General features: G+C 31.0%; 1 protein-coding gene across 1 annotated transcript in view; it reads right to left on the reverse strand.

Annotated features, from left to right (window-relative positions):
* ZDHHC17 (zDHHC palmitoyltransferase 17) overlaps positions 1-15877 on the reverse strand; it is a 78877-nt gene that overhangs the window by 16109 nt on the left and 46891 nt on the right. Inside the window, exons 6-10 of the mRNA XM_081128771.1 lie at positions 14836-14900; positions 14017-14179; positions 7422-7547; positions 4850-4992; positions 3118-3220 (exon numbers count right to left, since the gene is read on the reverse strand). Of these exons, the coding sequence (XP_080984897.1) occupies positions 3118-3220; positions 4850-4992; positions 7422-7547; positions 14017-14179; positions 14836-14900 (600 nt within the window). The remainder of the gene's footprint in view (positions 1-3117; positions 3221-4849; positions 4993-7421; positions 7548-14016; positions 14180-14835; positions 14901-15877) is intronic.

Consider the following 15877-nt stretch of genomic DNA (forward strand, 5'->3'; position numbering starts at 1 on the left):
GTGTATAATGAGGTGATAATTATTTAATGAATAGTAAAAAAATAAATAAAAACTTATTTATTAAAAGAAATCATTTATATCAATATAAAATTCATTTTCATCACAAAAGTACTAACATAAAGTTGATCCTCAAGCCTACTCACTAGATATTTACTTGCAACCCCAAACTCAATACTCACGGTGTTTTTGCAATTGTTTGCATATAGCAAACAGTATGAGTCACGCTACACACACATTCTCAGCTGAGTTGAACAAGGTGACACTCTGCCTTCTTGTTTCACCTTTATACTGTAAACAAATGTTCTTTTCATAGTCTATTTAGTGCCATATTTTCCACATTTTTGTGCTTTTTGTCGGTGACTCTGCCTTTTAAAATGGCCTCTAAATGTAGTGTGCTGAAATGCTATTTAATGTTCTTAAGTGCAAGAAGACTGTGCTATGCCTTACAGAGAAAATACATGTGTTAGATATGCTTTGTTCGGGCATGGGTTATATAGTGCTGTTGGCCATGAGTTCAGTATAATGAATCAACAATAAATATTAAAATTTGTGTTTAAACAGAAACACATGTAAAACAAGGTTATGTACTAATTAGCTGACAAAAATGTTGTGACCAGAGGCTTACAGGAGGCTAACCTTCTTTGTCCCCTAGGAGCAATGGGTATTTGCAGTGATTTTATAGAATGTAACTATCATGAATAATGAAAACTGACTGTAATTCTATTTTTCAAAACATGTCTAATCAGCTTTAATTACATATGTAGCCCTTAGTAGCAAGAGGAAAGTGGTAGAAGCAACAGCAAGGACTGTGGTATGCAAAAGAGGTAGTCCCCGATAGCTACTGCTATTTTATCTCTGTGCCTTCATCATTATCCTTTAGATCATGAACCTCATGGCTCTTTCCTGTCTAACATCCTTTGTGTGTCCATTATAAACTAACCTGGGCTCTTTACTGTTCCCTTCCTACAGGTTTTTTGAGCTTCTCTCTCTGGCTTCAGAAATTTAATACTGAAAAACAAAAAATGTAGCTCATCATATGGTTCACTTACAACATAGTGAAGTGTAAAGGGTTTTTTCTGATAATCAGAATTTATAGTTATTTGTGATTTCATTCTACAGTCCATGAGTAAGATACGCACAAACACATTCAAATATGTAAATACACATTTAAAGCCCACTGGGACATAAACTTAGATTTAAAAAGTCATATATAAATAATAACAGGTACTTATTTAGCACTTCCTACATGTCAGGTATGTCTTAAACTGTATTATATCCATCTTTTCAAGAATTCTCTGAGACAATACTATGATCAACCCTCCTTTACAAACAAATATACAACTTAGCATTCTCACACTACTATTTTTATTTGAAAAATTAGCATGTGCAATTTATCCATACATTTAAAAAATGAATTATATAACAATCTATTTTAAAGGCAGAATTATTCAAACAGAGCACGTTAAATAGGCTTGAATGTTCTGGCCTTCCCTTCAAAGATCTACCTGTCACATTCTCGACTCCCCAGCCATGGAAACTTGCATAGCTAATTTTTTTACTATATCCACATAAAGAAAAGAAAAAAAATTCAAATTATGCTATATAAAAAAGTCTGGCATAAAAGTTTTCATTATTTGGTAATTTACTAATTTTCCTGTCTTTCTCCACTTACATGCACAACAGATCAAGAGTTTAGCAACAGTCTCAAATTATTTTGAGATAGGAATCTAACGTTTTTTTCTTGAACATAAGATTTACTGTCCAATTTAGGAAATAAAGTTAGAAAATATGTCTGGAATACTAAAGTCATTTCAGAGGTCAGTGCTTCTTTATAAATTTAAAACAGATGAGGTAATGAAAACAAGCAAATCTGTTTTACTCATACTAAATGTCCCAAAAAGACAATTCTAATGCTTAATAATAAATCCTTGAAGAACAATTTATATGTCACAGTATACAAGGCCAGAATGAGCTAGTGAAAACTGCCACATGGAAAAATTTCACTAGATACTTAAGCAAGGAGGTATTTAAAAAGTCTTATACTTTCTGAAAGTAATCATATACACTATAAAAATGTAAGAATTACAAATGTAGCTACAATTGTGCCTTACTCTCAAAAATAAAATAAGTTTTGTTTTTCAACTAAAATATAGAATAATTTAACAAAAAGAATACAGTATTATAACATGCAAGATTGTAGTGAAACCAGGTACTATCAATTAATATCATTCAAGTCACCAAAAACTGTGCCCATTTAAAACATCTCTTATATACTTTATGGTAGTATTTTAAAAATGACTCATTAACAAACATTTATGAAACATGTGCATTTATTATAATAAATCAGACTATCTTACTGACTTGATCTTTTTCTATGTAAAAACACCAGAAGTTAACAATGACCTTACTTCTTTGGTACCCACACATACACACACATTTACGATTTGAAGTTATACTACTTTTTAAAAGTATACTACATTGAAATAATTTGTTGAAGTTAGCAAATATTTGAAGATGCATTACATGTTTTTCATGAAGCAAAAGAAAAAATTAACTGTTAGCTACCATAGCAAAATGAGAAGTTGTGAAATTAAGAAAATACTTAGAGAAGATAGCTTGATACTAAAACATAAAAGTCACAGTTTAAAAGAAAGGTTTAGAATATGTGTTATAGAATCAGATAAGTACATGTTTTTATTCCACCTATACCACAGACTAGCTCTGTGGCTTTGGGCAAGGATAACAGCCTAAGCTATTTAAGCCTAAATTTCCCCACCTATAAATTGGAGATAACAATACTAATGTACTGAATGTGTATTAATGATGCAAAGTACCTGTATTTAAGAAAATGCCCTTTAAACACACAATAAATGATAGCTATTATTATGATTATTGATGTTATTAAAAGCAATTTTCAAAAGTAATCTATTCAATATGTAACATTTTAAAAACAATATTTACATACTTATTGTTCTAGAAATACTGTTCATATTGACTTTTCTAGAAATAGTTTCACTGTTGTTAATTGTGAGTAGTTCAGTCCTAATGTTAAATTATTATTAAACATTTGTTTAAATAACAAAAACTGCTTAGATATGACCTTAATAACCAAAGGATATCATTCCAAAACCAGAAGAACCATGTCACATACATCCAGAATTTGGTTGCCAAATATATCCCAAGGGGCAATGCACTATGCATTGAATGATCAAAAAAGGATCTGTAAAACATAAGTTTTGTAAAATTTCAGATCTATATTTCATTGTGAAAATGAGTATTTATATATTTAAATGAAAATCACACACGTTTTACACAATAAACTCTGGTTTAACTAAAATCCAGAAGTCCAGGATGCTTAAATACCAAGACTGTTTTCATAGTAATCAACAATAAATGATTTCACAGCTGAATGACTCAGCAAGATTTTAAAGGTCCTTTTAATTCACCAAGAGTTAAAATTACATTCCATTTACTTTTTTTTTTAAGTTGTTTTATTCTTTCTTTGGTTGCTTATAGCCTATTTCTTTGTGTGGGTTTTTTTTGTTGTTGTTGTTTTTTACTGATTTTAGAGGGGGAGGAAGGGAGAGGGAGCAAGAGAGAGAGAAACAGATGAGAAACATCCATTAGCTGCCTCCTGCATGCCCCCTACTGGGGATTGAACCTATGACCTCTTGGCGCATGTGTGGAAACTCAGCCAACTGAGCCACACTCATCAGGCTCGATTAACTTCTCAATTTCTAAATTTCAGTGTACTCCTACACTCTTAATCAAAAATTCAACTTTAGTATATACAGTAACTCATTCAGCATATAATACTGATGATGTGTTATAATTTTGACAAATAAGTACAAAGCAATCCTCAAGTTTTTCTCCATATTTCATCATTACTTTCCCTAACCTACATACTCCTGTTAAGTCTTCAAATCTTTTCAAGTAGAATGAAATGCTAATTTAGTGGAATTGAAGGTCATTATTTATAGCATCTAGAGTTCAGGAAAAATAAGTATCAATAAACTTCATCAAACATAAGCAGGATCAACCACCCATATAGGCTAAATAAAAAATCTTAGTGAATTCCTGTTTATAACAACCCTCAAAGCTCCTAGAAACACTTAAATGAGATTTATTACCTAGAATTAAGCCCCTTCCTGAGAGTTAATGCATTAGTGTATTACTAGTCATTCTCATCTCTGTGTAAATTATTTGCAGAACTCTTTTTTAAAATTCAGGTAAAAACAAAGGAATGAATGGAAGCTAGGTAGGAAATTCTGGATCACAGACACCTGCCTAGGTTTACTGGATGGGCAACTTTAAGGCAATGGCATCTAAGGATAGAAGAAAAAGAAATGATCACAATGTTCAAAGAAAAAAGAGGAAGGAGAAAATAGTAATACTAATAATAAAAAACTGAACTTACTTCATATGCTTAGACTTTACCTTGCTACTAAAATCTCAAACCTCTTTCTTGCATACTGCCTATGACCAAAGAAAATATAATTTGTATGGAAAGGTAATCTCAAGCATTATAATTACCTAGACAGAAGCAATATGTATATTACATTTCGAGTTCAACATACTCAAGTCCACTTTCACTAAAATGTTTAAAACTGTATTTTAGCCTTAAAAATTAATGCTAGACTGTCATGGGAAACTCCTTTAGAATCAGTTTAACAATGTTAAAATTTTTAAATATTTCACATATAAATTTGCCAAAATTCTTTAACATTAAATTAAGATCAAGCATGTTACATAAAGGCAATGTGCTGAAATACAAAACATTAACTTTATAATAGCAGGATCCAAATGATAATCTTTCATTTATAGTTATAGTTAAAAACAATGCACTTACTTTGAAAGAAACTGTACTGTAGCCCAAACACCACCATACATTAGCCCCTTAATGAGCCAAGAATCAATATTTAGGTCTGCTATAAACCCAACCAGCCAAATAACTAGGAAAGGAGTTCCTAGCATTACTTTCTGTCGAAATTCCTGTACAGAAAAAAAAAAAAAATTAGAAAATTTGCATGTTTCAAGTAAGCTCAATGTGAACCATTGTTACCTTTGTGAAAACATGAAACAGTAAAATTCATTCATTCAAATATGCTTGCTATATGCAGGTTACTATTCAAGGTGCTGGTCTCTGTCTTCTGGAAACAGGCAATAAATAAATAATTTAAAAGTACTTGGTTAAAATTGTGAAAAATGAGAATAGAAGTTATAGGAGTGTGTCTAGATAGTCAGATATAGAAGGGAGGCCAGAAAACAGTTCATGACAAATACCACCCTATTTTACCAGGGGCACTGATAACTACAGACAAGGACAATCAGAATGACTGATGGTCTAAGAACTATAATTGATAAGGATGCTTAGCCTGGAGAAGACACTGTGAATGATGCATATAAACAGCATACCAAAACCTTAAAATGAGAGAAAGAATAAAATTAAACAATCTATAGGGTACCAGAATCCATAGAATGGAAATTATGTTCCTCTGAAAACATAACAAAGCCAAGTGCTTAATACTCCAGAGGTAGTTCCATTTCATTTTTATAGTGGTCTGGTTGTTAGAAAGTCCATTCTAAGTATAAGATCTTTCTACTTCCTTGTAACATCTACCACAATAGTATCCTCAGGGCAACACAAAGTAAGTCTATTGCTTCTTCCACATAACAGCCCCTTCACAAACTTATATGTCTCTACCAAGTTTCTCAAGTTACCTTAGGTGAAAAAACTATATACTTTTTCATATAAATGGCCATCTTTCCCAATTCAATTACTGTAATTCACTTTCTGAACTAAATGTGTGATTTTAGATTAATGATTAAACATATCAACTCCAGAGTTTAATTTTATGTTGTAGGAAAATAAGTAATCCTTCCAATTTGTTTTTTTATCTCTAGTATTTTGGATTTTATGTCACATTAGAGAAGATTTATAACTAAAGGAAAGAATGTATAGGTAAGGGGTGGGGGGTATTGGTGGAAGAGAAGGTGGACATGTCATTTGAAAAAGTCTTTTCTAAAATTTTCTGTAATTTGGCTTGTTTTTAGTCAAGATACTTGTTTTCCCTCAGCAATTTCTTCATTATTAAAAAAATAAGATTCATATATAGTAAAATTCACCTTTTCTTCATAGTTCTCTGAGTTTTGATTAACATACATAGTTGTATAACTAGCACAAAAACCAAGACACAGAACAGTTCTATCAAGTCTGGAAATACTCTGTGGCCCCAGTCCCAGCCCTGGCAAACACTCATCTGATTTCTGTGCCTATGCTTTTTCCTTTGCAGGAATGTCATATAAATGGAATGATACTGAATGCAATAAAAGAGATAACAAAACTTGCAACAAATGTTCATCATTCTCAACTATGGTATAGAAAATATACAAGTTTATAAACTATAAATCTAATTCTTCTAATGCCTAAGTAATACACCAATGAACTTTTCAGCTCAGTAAGAAGTCTGAACTACAAGTAAATGAGGCATGCTTTTGAGTCATTTTGCTCTCTCATCATTGATGTTTCTATCTCTCTCTCTCTTCCTCTGTCTGAAATCAATAAAGATACATTTTAAAAAAAACAAAAACAAACACTTGTCCTTTTGCTCTGATAACAGGCAGATCAATGTTAACTTTAAACAAACTGTTTTACCACTGGAGCAACCTGAGGAAGACATACAAAAGATAATATTCAGGCTTAATGCCATTCAAGTTGTGATTATTGACAATTTAGCAAATATCTTGTCAAATATTTAGGTATATAAAGAAATTGTCAGTAAGCTCTTTTTTTCTTTTTTAAGGAAAGTTTGTAAAGAATACTGACTCTTTTGAAAAAATGTTCTTAGTTTTAAAATCATATAATTAAAAATATGCTATTGAGTCAAAAGTCACACAGTTCATAATTGAAGGTATATGAAAGATCTAAAATGGAATTTCTATAGAGAAGTGAAAAATATGTTTTCTCTCTTTAAAAAAAGTTACAACATATCACAAAAGAATGAAAAGCTTAACTTAGAGGTAGAATTGTGAGTAGTTTAAAAAGACATGTATTAAGACTAAAATTTTTCACAACTGCTTATCATACTGACAAATGCACTTAAAAAGGAAAAATTTTTATCTATTACTTAACAAAGTCCAGCAGAATCAATGAACTAAAATTTATGTTAGAAGACTATAGAGATTTAAACAATTTCACATATACCCTTCTTAATTATTGGATAACACAAACAGACCAGCCAAATAGGCAGAGCCCTGAGAAATTCTCCTATCTACCTTCACTGTATCTTGGGTAAAATATTTAAAAAATTACACTGGCCAATGCCAAAATTAAAGGCTGTAAATGCTCATGATAAGAAAGTATGCTTATAAATCTTACTTAAAAAGACTATATATTTGAAAATCTTCAGTCATGAATTTACCTTATCAGCTTTCAGTTTTCTAAGGAAAGATGGATTATCATATCCTTTTGCTTGCCTTGCCTCTTGCAAATGGTTGATCATCCAGACATTTTTTCTCTGCTTTGCCAAATCAAGTGCTGATTCGCCCTGGTAATATATGTGGAAAAAATTCATATTAAAAATAAAAATAAAATATTTTAGTTACTGACTTTTAAAGCACATCCATAAAAAGAAACTGGCTTCACTATTAGTTCATTACTGTTTTTACAGTGGACAGTCAATTACTAGAGAAATCTAAATCATTAAATATTACTTATTATGCTTTCCCATTCAAGATACAATCAATAAATGTATTTACTCATATTGATTCTATTTTTGCTTGCATTTTTACTTAAATTGGAGAGCAAATCAAAAAGTAGGTATTTTTAGCACCTGCTGGATCAGAGGCTATTACAAAGTTTATCAGTTATTTCATTAGAAATAGTTATTGCTACATAACATCCTGCTATAATACCATATTTTCAAAACTCTTTCAGTTTAATTTCAATAATGACAAAAGTCTGATGATGATAACAGGAATGAAAAAAAATCAACTTCTACTTCTACTACTGTTGTACTGCCATTCTTGATCATCTTAAGTTCATTCACCCATAGAAATTTCCAAAGAGAATAAGAGCAGTAACAAAAAAAAAAGTGAGACTCAAGTTATGAACTTGTATCTTAAGAAAAAGAATGCCAAGAATGTAAGTGAACAGAACTAAAACGTTTTAAAGAAACAAGAAATAGCATCCCTAATTCTAGATCTATGCTTCTTTTTGCATATATTAATTTAAAATCTTATTTCTTCCTTAAGTTAGACACCTACATATCTATTCTATTTAATATCATCTACTATTTATCTAGTTCTTTAAGTATAAAAGTGAAATTAAACATTCTGTTTGCCAAAACTTCAAGAATATATGAATGAATATTCAAAATTACTTTAAAAAAAAAAGAAAAAATATTAAAATTTTAATTTAAAAAACTGGATGAAAATGAAGGAATTAGGGAGCCTTGGGGTGCCTTACTTATGAGGGATGATTATTTATCAAGTATCAAGTACAGTTTATTTTTTAAAAACCTGAAAAATAAAAAGCAAACAACAAAATAAACACACCACTACCACCAAAAGCAACAACTATAACACCACCACAATAACAACAAAAGCCCAACTAATCCTTTAATAAAAGATCAGTTAAATTTAATTAGGAATAGGCTAATCTAGGTGGGTCTTCCACAAATAGGAATATTTACTTTAAAATATCACCTTACCTATTCAAAGATTCTATCACCTAAGTTGTTAGCTAATTAATCCAAACTATAAAGATTACCTGAATAAAAGCAATCCCTTGGGTAACAACTCCCAGAGAATATTCTGCAGTTGCCTCGGTCCAGCTGAGCATCCCTTCCACTAGAGGGCCATGTGACACCTAGGGATTGCCTAGATAAAAAGATGGAGGGAGCTTTAAGAAATCTTTCAACTACTCCTCTAGTCAACTGACTGCTTCTGTATAGTTTTTATTCAGCTGGTAAATTAAACAAGCAATTAATTTGAAAATCTGTATTAAAACCAGGGTTCCAAATCAAGTCTATATTTTATCACTCCATGTGTTAGCTAAAATAGTAAACAATAACATCAGCAGTAACAAGAATCATGGAGTATTTATGGATGATGCGACTTGTAATAAAATAAATTCTTCAAGGATTTTGGTGAGATAAACATTATGGAAGGTGGAGAGTGGAAGATCATATTTTGCCTAAGTGAGGTTGAATTTCATTATTAAAGCAAAGGAAAATTCTTCCTTGGAGACCATCGAGGTCAGGTACTTAAGAGGTAATGAAAACTACTTTCTGAAAAACAGTTTCTTACCTCATTTCAAGAAACTATATAAGATTAACAAAGCTCAGTAATTTTACATTCTTTACAAGCTAAAAATCATGTCCTTTGATAATTTTAGAAAGAAAAAATTACAAATGCTTGGGCATCACTCAGATTGTTTCCTTAATACTCAATTCATCTATTTTTGTGCAACCAAAAACATGTTTAAGGGAGTAAAATATTTTTTGTAAATTCACAAATATGATGTTACCATAAAAAAGGATAACTACATAGGTCATTTAAAAAAATTCTATTTCCAAACCCCCCCCCCCATTGTTACTACTTAAAATTCAAATTTATTCTATGTAACTATGATCTAGGTTCTTAAATTCCTTTGAGTCATCAGATGAAAGCCACTGGCCTTCTTCCTTGAAAAATGCTGAAATGTAACTTTTTTATTACAATTTCAGTGGTACATGGATTCACTACCCTCTAACCAAAATCTACCGCTGGGTCCCAAATTAAGAACCTCTAATCTGGGGTATATGGCCTTTTCTTAGAGCCACTTTAAAGTTACCTACCATTTAATATTAACTGTGTCCAAAATAAGTTCTACCTTCTTTTGATAAAAGAATCATTTGCTTCTACATTAAAAGAATGGAATTCCTTATTCAAATAACTAATTTACAAGGGCAAATACCTAGATAATATAAAGATGGATTTCTAAGAAACTTAAGTTTCATCTTATTTAGGAAATACCTATTTTAGAAGAAAGAGGATCAACTGATAGTTATATAATTACTACAATACAAAGTAAAATTTTTCATATTCTTTGAAGAATGCAACTTTTACTGGCTATCAATGCCATATCCAGACTTGTAGCCTACATCTATTTGTTATAATTCATGATTAGTACCAAACTCTTTCTTATGACGAAATAAAAAAATGTAAAAATATACAGGTCTAAATCAAATTTATTTGTCCAATTCCTGGATAAAGAATCTCAGCTGATTTTTTAATTAATTTTTCCCTTTCAAACTTTGCAACAATTTAAGTTTATTTAATTAGTTTGGCATTCCACATAGCTTAAAGGTACCACCTTAAATTACATATAACTAAAGCAGAACCAATTCCTATAAACTTCACCCCAGAAAAGTTTTCCTTCAGTCTTCACAAACTCAATATATATCACAAGACATTCAGTTCACAAGACACCAAATTGTGTCATCAATGTTGTTTCTTTCACCCTCATATCTAATCTACCTCTTCATTTCTACTCTAAACTATCATTTCCAAATCAATTCATTTCTATCCATCTCTACACCTACAATAAGCTAAACTAAATCATCACTTGCCCCACTTACTGCAATAGCTTAACTGATCTTCCTTCATCCGTCCCTTCCATTTTCTTAATTCTCTAATGCATTCTTCATATAGCAACCGAAGTAATCTTTAAAAAATATTTAAAACACACAGATTATATAACAAGCCTACATAAATTCTTCCAACTGAGAATGACTGAGAATGCAATTTCATGACTGAGAATACAATTAAAGCTCCTTATCATGGCCCTGCATGATCTGCTGGCACCTGTTTCTCTCAGTGGCTTCCCTCCCTCATTCACAGCTACCAGTCCAGGCTATCATTTCTGCACCTCTAACATGGCAAGCTTATTCCTGGCTTATTCATTATCCCTGGGACTTGCACTTGCCGGTTCCTCTAGAGGGTAAGTTTTTTCCTACATATCTTTGCATAATTGATTCCTTCTCACCTGACAAGTCTCAAAGCAAATGTCATCTCCTCAGAGGTATTCAGTGTTCACAAATCACTCTCACATGATGTGGCCCCCTCAGCCCTCATCACTCTACCACATTTTCCTACGTGTGCATGTTTGTTTGATTTACTATTGTCTATTCCCTAAATACAATGTAAATTCTGAGAGAACAGGGACTTCATCTGTCTTAAATGCTGCAAATTCCCAGGACTGAACATTGTTGAATGAATTAATAAATAATTTCCATTAGAAGGTGGTGACTAGATGTCAGCCTATTAGGAATGTGAGAGTTCAGTAGAAAAGGCACCCGATACTTATTTTATCATTTTAATTACATAAAAAGTGCATTTAAAAAAAAATCTACTTTTACACCAGTGTGGATAAAAAGATTATTTTTACTCAGAAAATACAAATGTTTCCTGAGAAACTGAAGCAACTCCTTAGACTTTCTTAAAAATACTGTCACTCCAGAAGCTACCAGGGAATTAATTACACTTAAAATATTCTTGTCAATAGATAAACCTGATTATACATGTCAGATAAAATTGAAATATTCATAAAAAGAAAGTGACTAGCCCTGGCTGGTGTGGCTCAGTGGATAGAGCATCAGCCCGTGCATCCAAAGGTCACAGGTTTGATTCCCAGTCAAGGGCGTGTACCTGGGCTGCAGGTTCAATCCCAGCCTGGTCTGGGCCTGTGCAGGAGGCAACCAATCAATGTCTCTCTCACAACAATGTTTCTCTCTCTCCCCCCCCCCTCCTTCTACTCTCTCTAAAAATCAATAGAAAAAATATCCTTGGGTGAAAATTAACAACAACAAAAATTAAAGAAATGACTAAAAAAATACCATGAATTTAAATAAAAGTTCTACAGGCACATTAATTAGCTTAATTATTGACAGCAGATTCTGCAAGGTATTCACATGAACTGTTACCACTAGTTAAGGAATCTACATTCCAGTTTATCCTATCTAGGTACCAAATAATTCTTATGTCTGAACCTAAGAAACATTAAAAATATGAGGCTCAAACCATTCAAATCTTTTCAAATATCTCTACTCTTACCATTACCTTTCTGTCTAAATTTATTTATAATTTCTCCTACGAAGACCAATCAAAAGTTTATGAAATGTTTAATGTGGAGTGCAAGTGTTCACTATTTATTTGAAAAGACATTAAATTTACAAACCACACCTCAAATACTTAAAAATCATAATCAAAGAGAAGTTATCTAAATTTTTATATGGATAGAAAAAATGTTTTTAAATGCTCAAAATATATACTAGTTTCAAATTCCAGAACGGTATAATCATCTTGTCATAATCCTTTGGTATTACTGCAATTTTAACATATTGATATAGTTCTTGGCAGAGTCCATGAAGACTCACTACTTGCCATATTGAAACTGGTTCTATCTTTTCAATAATATAACACTAAATATCTTGAAATGTATTCCTGGGGCATGATCACTTTAGGAATGGCTGTCTGGTAGCAAAGGAAAGAAAAATAGCACTCCAGAGCAATTCAGGTTATAAAATATAAGGTAATCTCACTGATTTTTTCTTATGGGGATATTGGTCAATTTTAGTTGCCTTAGGCCCTAATTACAGTGTTTGAACCTTTCAGAGTTTCCTATTTTAAAATGTTTGGAAAAAGCAAAAATTTCTCCCTATAACTTCAAAGAAGCAGAGAGGTATGGTACCCAAGTCATGAAAACTAACTTAGAAGTAAAGCTCAAGACTACACAAATCTTCATTCAGTCAGACAACAAATACTTAACAGTGCCTATCACCTGTCAGGCACTATGACTTGTTAACTTGCAGACAAGATCACTCTCATCACTTTGGGTAGGAACAAGAAGACTTTAAATTTAAAAAGAAAGACATAAAGAAAACATACATTTTTTTCAATTTCTTAGTTTCTAATAAGATATCTGACAGTTACTTTTAAATAAATATTTTTAATTAGACTCATTTAAAATATTGATTACATTAACTAAATTAGGCTCCTTATAACTAGTCTAAGCTATTTCATTTTAGTAACTTAAGCTTCACTTTTTAGAGTAATCCAAGAGAGAAAGAACTAACATTGATACATAAATAGATGCCCTGATCCAGCAGGAGATAACCTACTTTTTGATTGCCATTTCAGATTATTATGTGGCTTGAATCCCTTTCATATTTATTTAGCACATATCCCTTGGAAATTTAAAAAACATGACTCAGAAAATACTATGGTTAATAGTAAAAATTAAAGAACATTTGTCACTGACACAAAGTTATTTATGAATGCACAGTACCAAAAGATGATGTTTAAAAGTTTAAAGTCATTTTGCAGAAAGAACCTGTTGATGAAAGACACAGTAAATCTTTAAGCTTTAAAATGAGAATGGTTACCCAAAACTTAAGACTAGCAATAGAATATTCTTCCAAGTAGTCATAAAATAACTACAAATTTCTAAAAGCTCAGAGTACAAATGGCAATTGAGCTTTGCTTAGATAATTTTGTATACTTTTCCTGGATTAGTGTAGCATTTGGAGGAGAGAGGCTGTTCTCTTATATCATAAAGGTGTTTATCAAATTTAAAGTTCTTGCTCTTTAAAAAAAATAAGATAGTAAGTGATCTACTCAAAGAATTATGGGTAATGTAACTTTAACTACAAACTTGTGATTCTCCATAACGATCTTAAGGAAACCAAAAAACTATTCCCTTCAGCTATAAAAATATAGGTTATATAATTTAATTTCCAAAAGTATGAATTCACTAATGTAAAGGCCACCAAAATCCGAAAATTACTTCAATATTAAAAGATAAAAGTATATAAACCAGTCTTTCCAAAAAAAAATTCTTGCACAGAGACAAATAGTTGAGCTTAAATAAGTTTCTTCCACCTTTGACAGTCTGTGGAGAAACCTGTTTTACTGAGATATTTACTTCTCAGTAACCTCATTTTGCATAGCATAATAAATATAGGATATTTTTACCTTGATATTCTGGGCATCAACATTAGCTCCAGCTTCCAGAAGAAGACTAATGACTGTGGTATTCCCTGCTAGTACTGCCCAATGCAAAGCAGTGTTTTTGTGATACTTGTCACCAAGGTTAACTGAAACATTGAATGTTAAAAGCAATCTAGTTGGATCCACACTGAAAAGGAAAAAAAAACACACAACAACAACAACCCTAATTTCAATTATAGAAATCATTACAGATACTAAACTGATTGTGGTTATATTTGCATTCCATCTTGGAACACTTCTAATCTAACCTATACTCAACAACTTTATAATCACTAATGACATAACATTTTAATATAAAGTATTAAGTATGTGTAACACCATATAAAGTTATTACTATATTTAGTTCCAAGAGAGAGCATACTTGGTCCTGATATTTTCTTTTTTTGATCTTGGAATTATGTCTTTAATATAAATATAATTTATCAATTATATTTTAAATTTAAATCTGGATTGTCCCAAAAATGATTTAAGGCAACTTACTAATATATTAAAGTTGCCAATATGCAAATCACATGAAAAAATTAGCTACATTTTTTAAAAAAAGATAACATCCTCTTCCATTCTTAGAAATTGTTGAAAGAAAACAGATTAAGGTACTACAAATACCAAGGTAAAAGTAAGCATACAGATTCAAACATCCAAAAAGGTAATTTATGTTATACACTATGTACTCATAATGAAAAATTTAAATATTAATAACATTAATTGCTTTTTCTTGTCACCTGTTTTACATTTTATTATGCTGAAAATGATATGACTAAGTATTTTATAATGGTTACATACCTATGTGTTCTATAAGCTGCCCACATTAAAGGTGTCATTCCATTCTGATCCATCATATCTACATCCTGACAGAGTAAAAAAAAAAAAAGTCAGACAATAAAAATGTCTAAGTTCCTACCAAATTTTCTTGGAAAAATCTAATTTACACATCATAGGAGAAGACAATATAATACTACTCAATCATGGGTGATTTATGAAATACTGTTTTTCTTAACTTCAAAATAAAATTATTTGTCACTAAATATTTTAATTAATGTGTATATAAATATTTAATTGATGTATATATTAAATATATATTTAATTAACAAATTTATAGTTTTCCTCTTTAAGATGCATTAATCAGCCTTTCAATGTTTTACATTTAAAGATCTTGACCTATTCTTGATCTTTCAGCTACAAAGGATGCATTAAACAATTAATATCTCTGACAAACTTATTTATACTAATTCATGAGGGGAGGGAATAATGAAACTGTTTATTCCTAGGCATTTCAAAACAATGAATAGAAAACCTTTTTAATAAATTTAAAAATTTTAATGTTTGCTTTTCAATCTATCATTACGCATGTACATTTTTAGAATTAAGTAATTCTGCAAAGTTTGTGGTAATAAAACAATTCTCTGCCTTACCCCCCACTATTTTCACCTTTTTAGTCCATTATTTTGGATTTTACCTCCACATCTTTTGAACTGCTGCTTTTTGACTTTTAAGTTTTAGGCATTATCTTCTAAGGCCCTTCAGTATGCAAAATGAGAATTTCTCTTTCCTCTCCCTGCCCCATCACAAGTATGCACCTTTCCTATTCTTTCCTCAAGAGATCTAGTGCAATTTTGGTTCTAAAATATTTGATATTTATATTATAAATACATGACTATTTCCAGCAAAATCATATAGTAGTAAACCATGAGTACTTTTCCTCTCCTACCCAACTTTTTGCTTTACTTGGTATATCTTTTCCCCCTTTTGCTTAGTTTTTTTTTTTTTTATCAACTTGAAATTAAAACTACCACTTATTCAACCAAAAGTCTTCCCTAATATCTAA

Source organism: Miniopterus schreibersii (assembly GCF_964146895.1).
Source record: "Miniopterus schreibersii genome assembly, chromosome: 2".
In the NCBI taxonomy this organism is placed as follows: domain Eukaryota; kingdom Metazoa; phylum Chordata; class Mammalia; order Chiroptera; family Miniopteridae; genus Miniopterus; species Miniopterus schreibersii.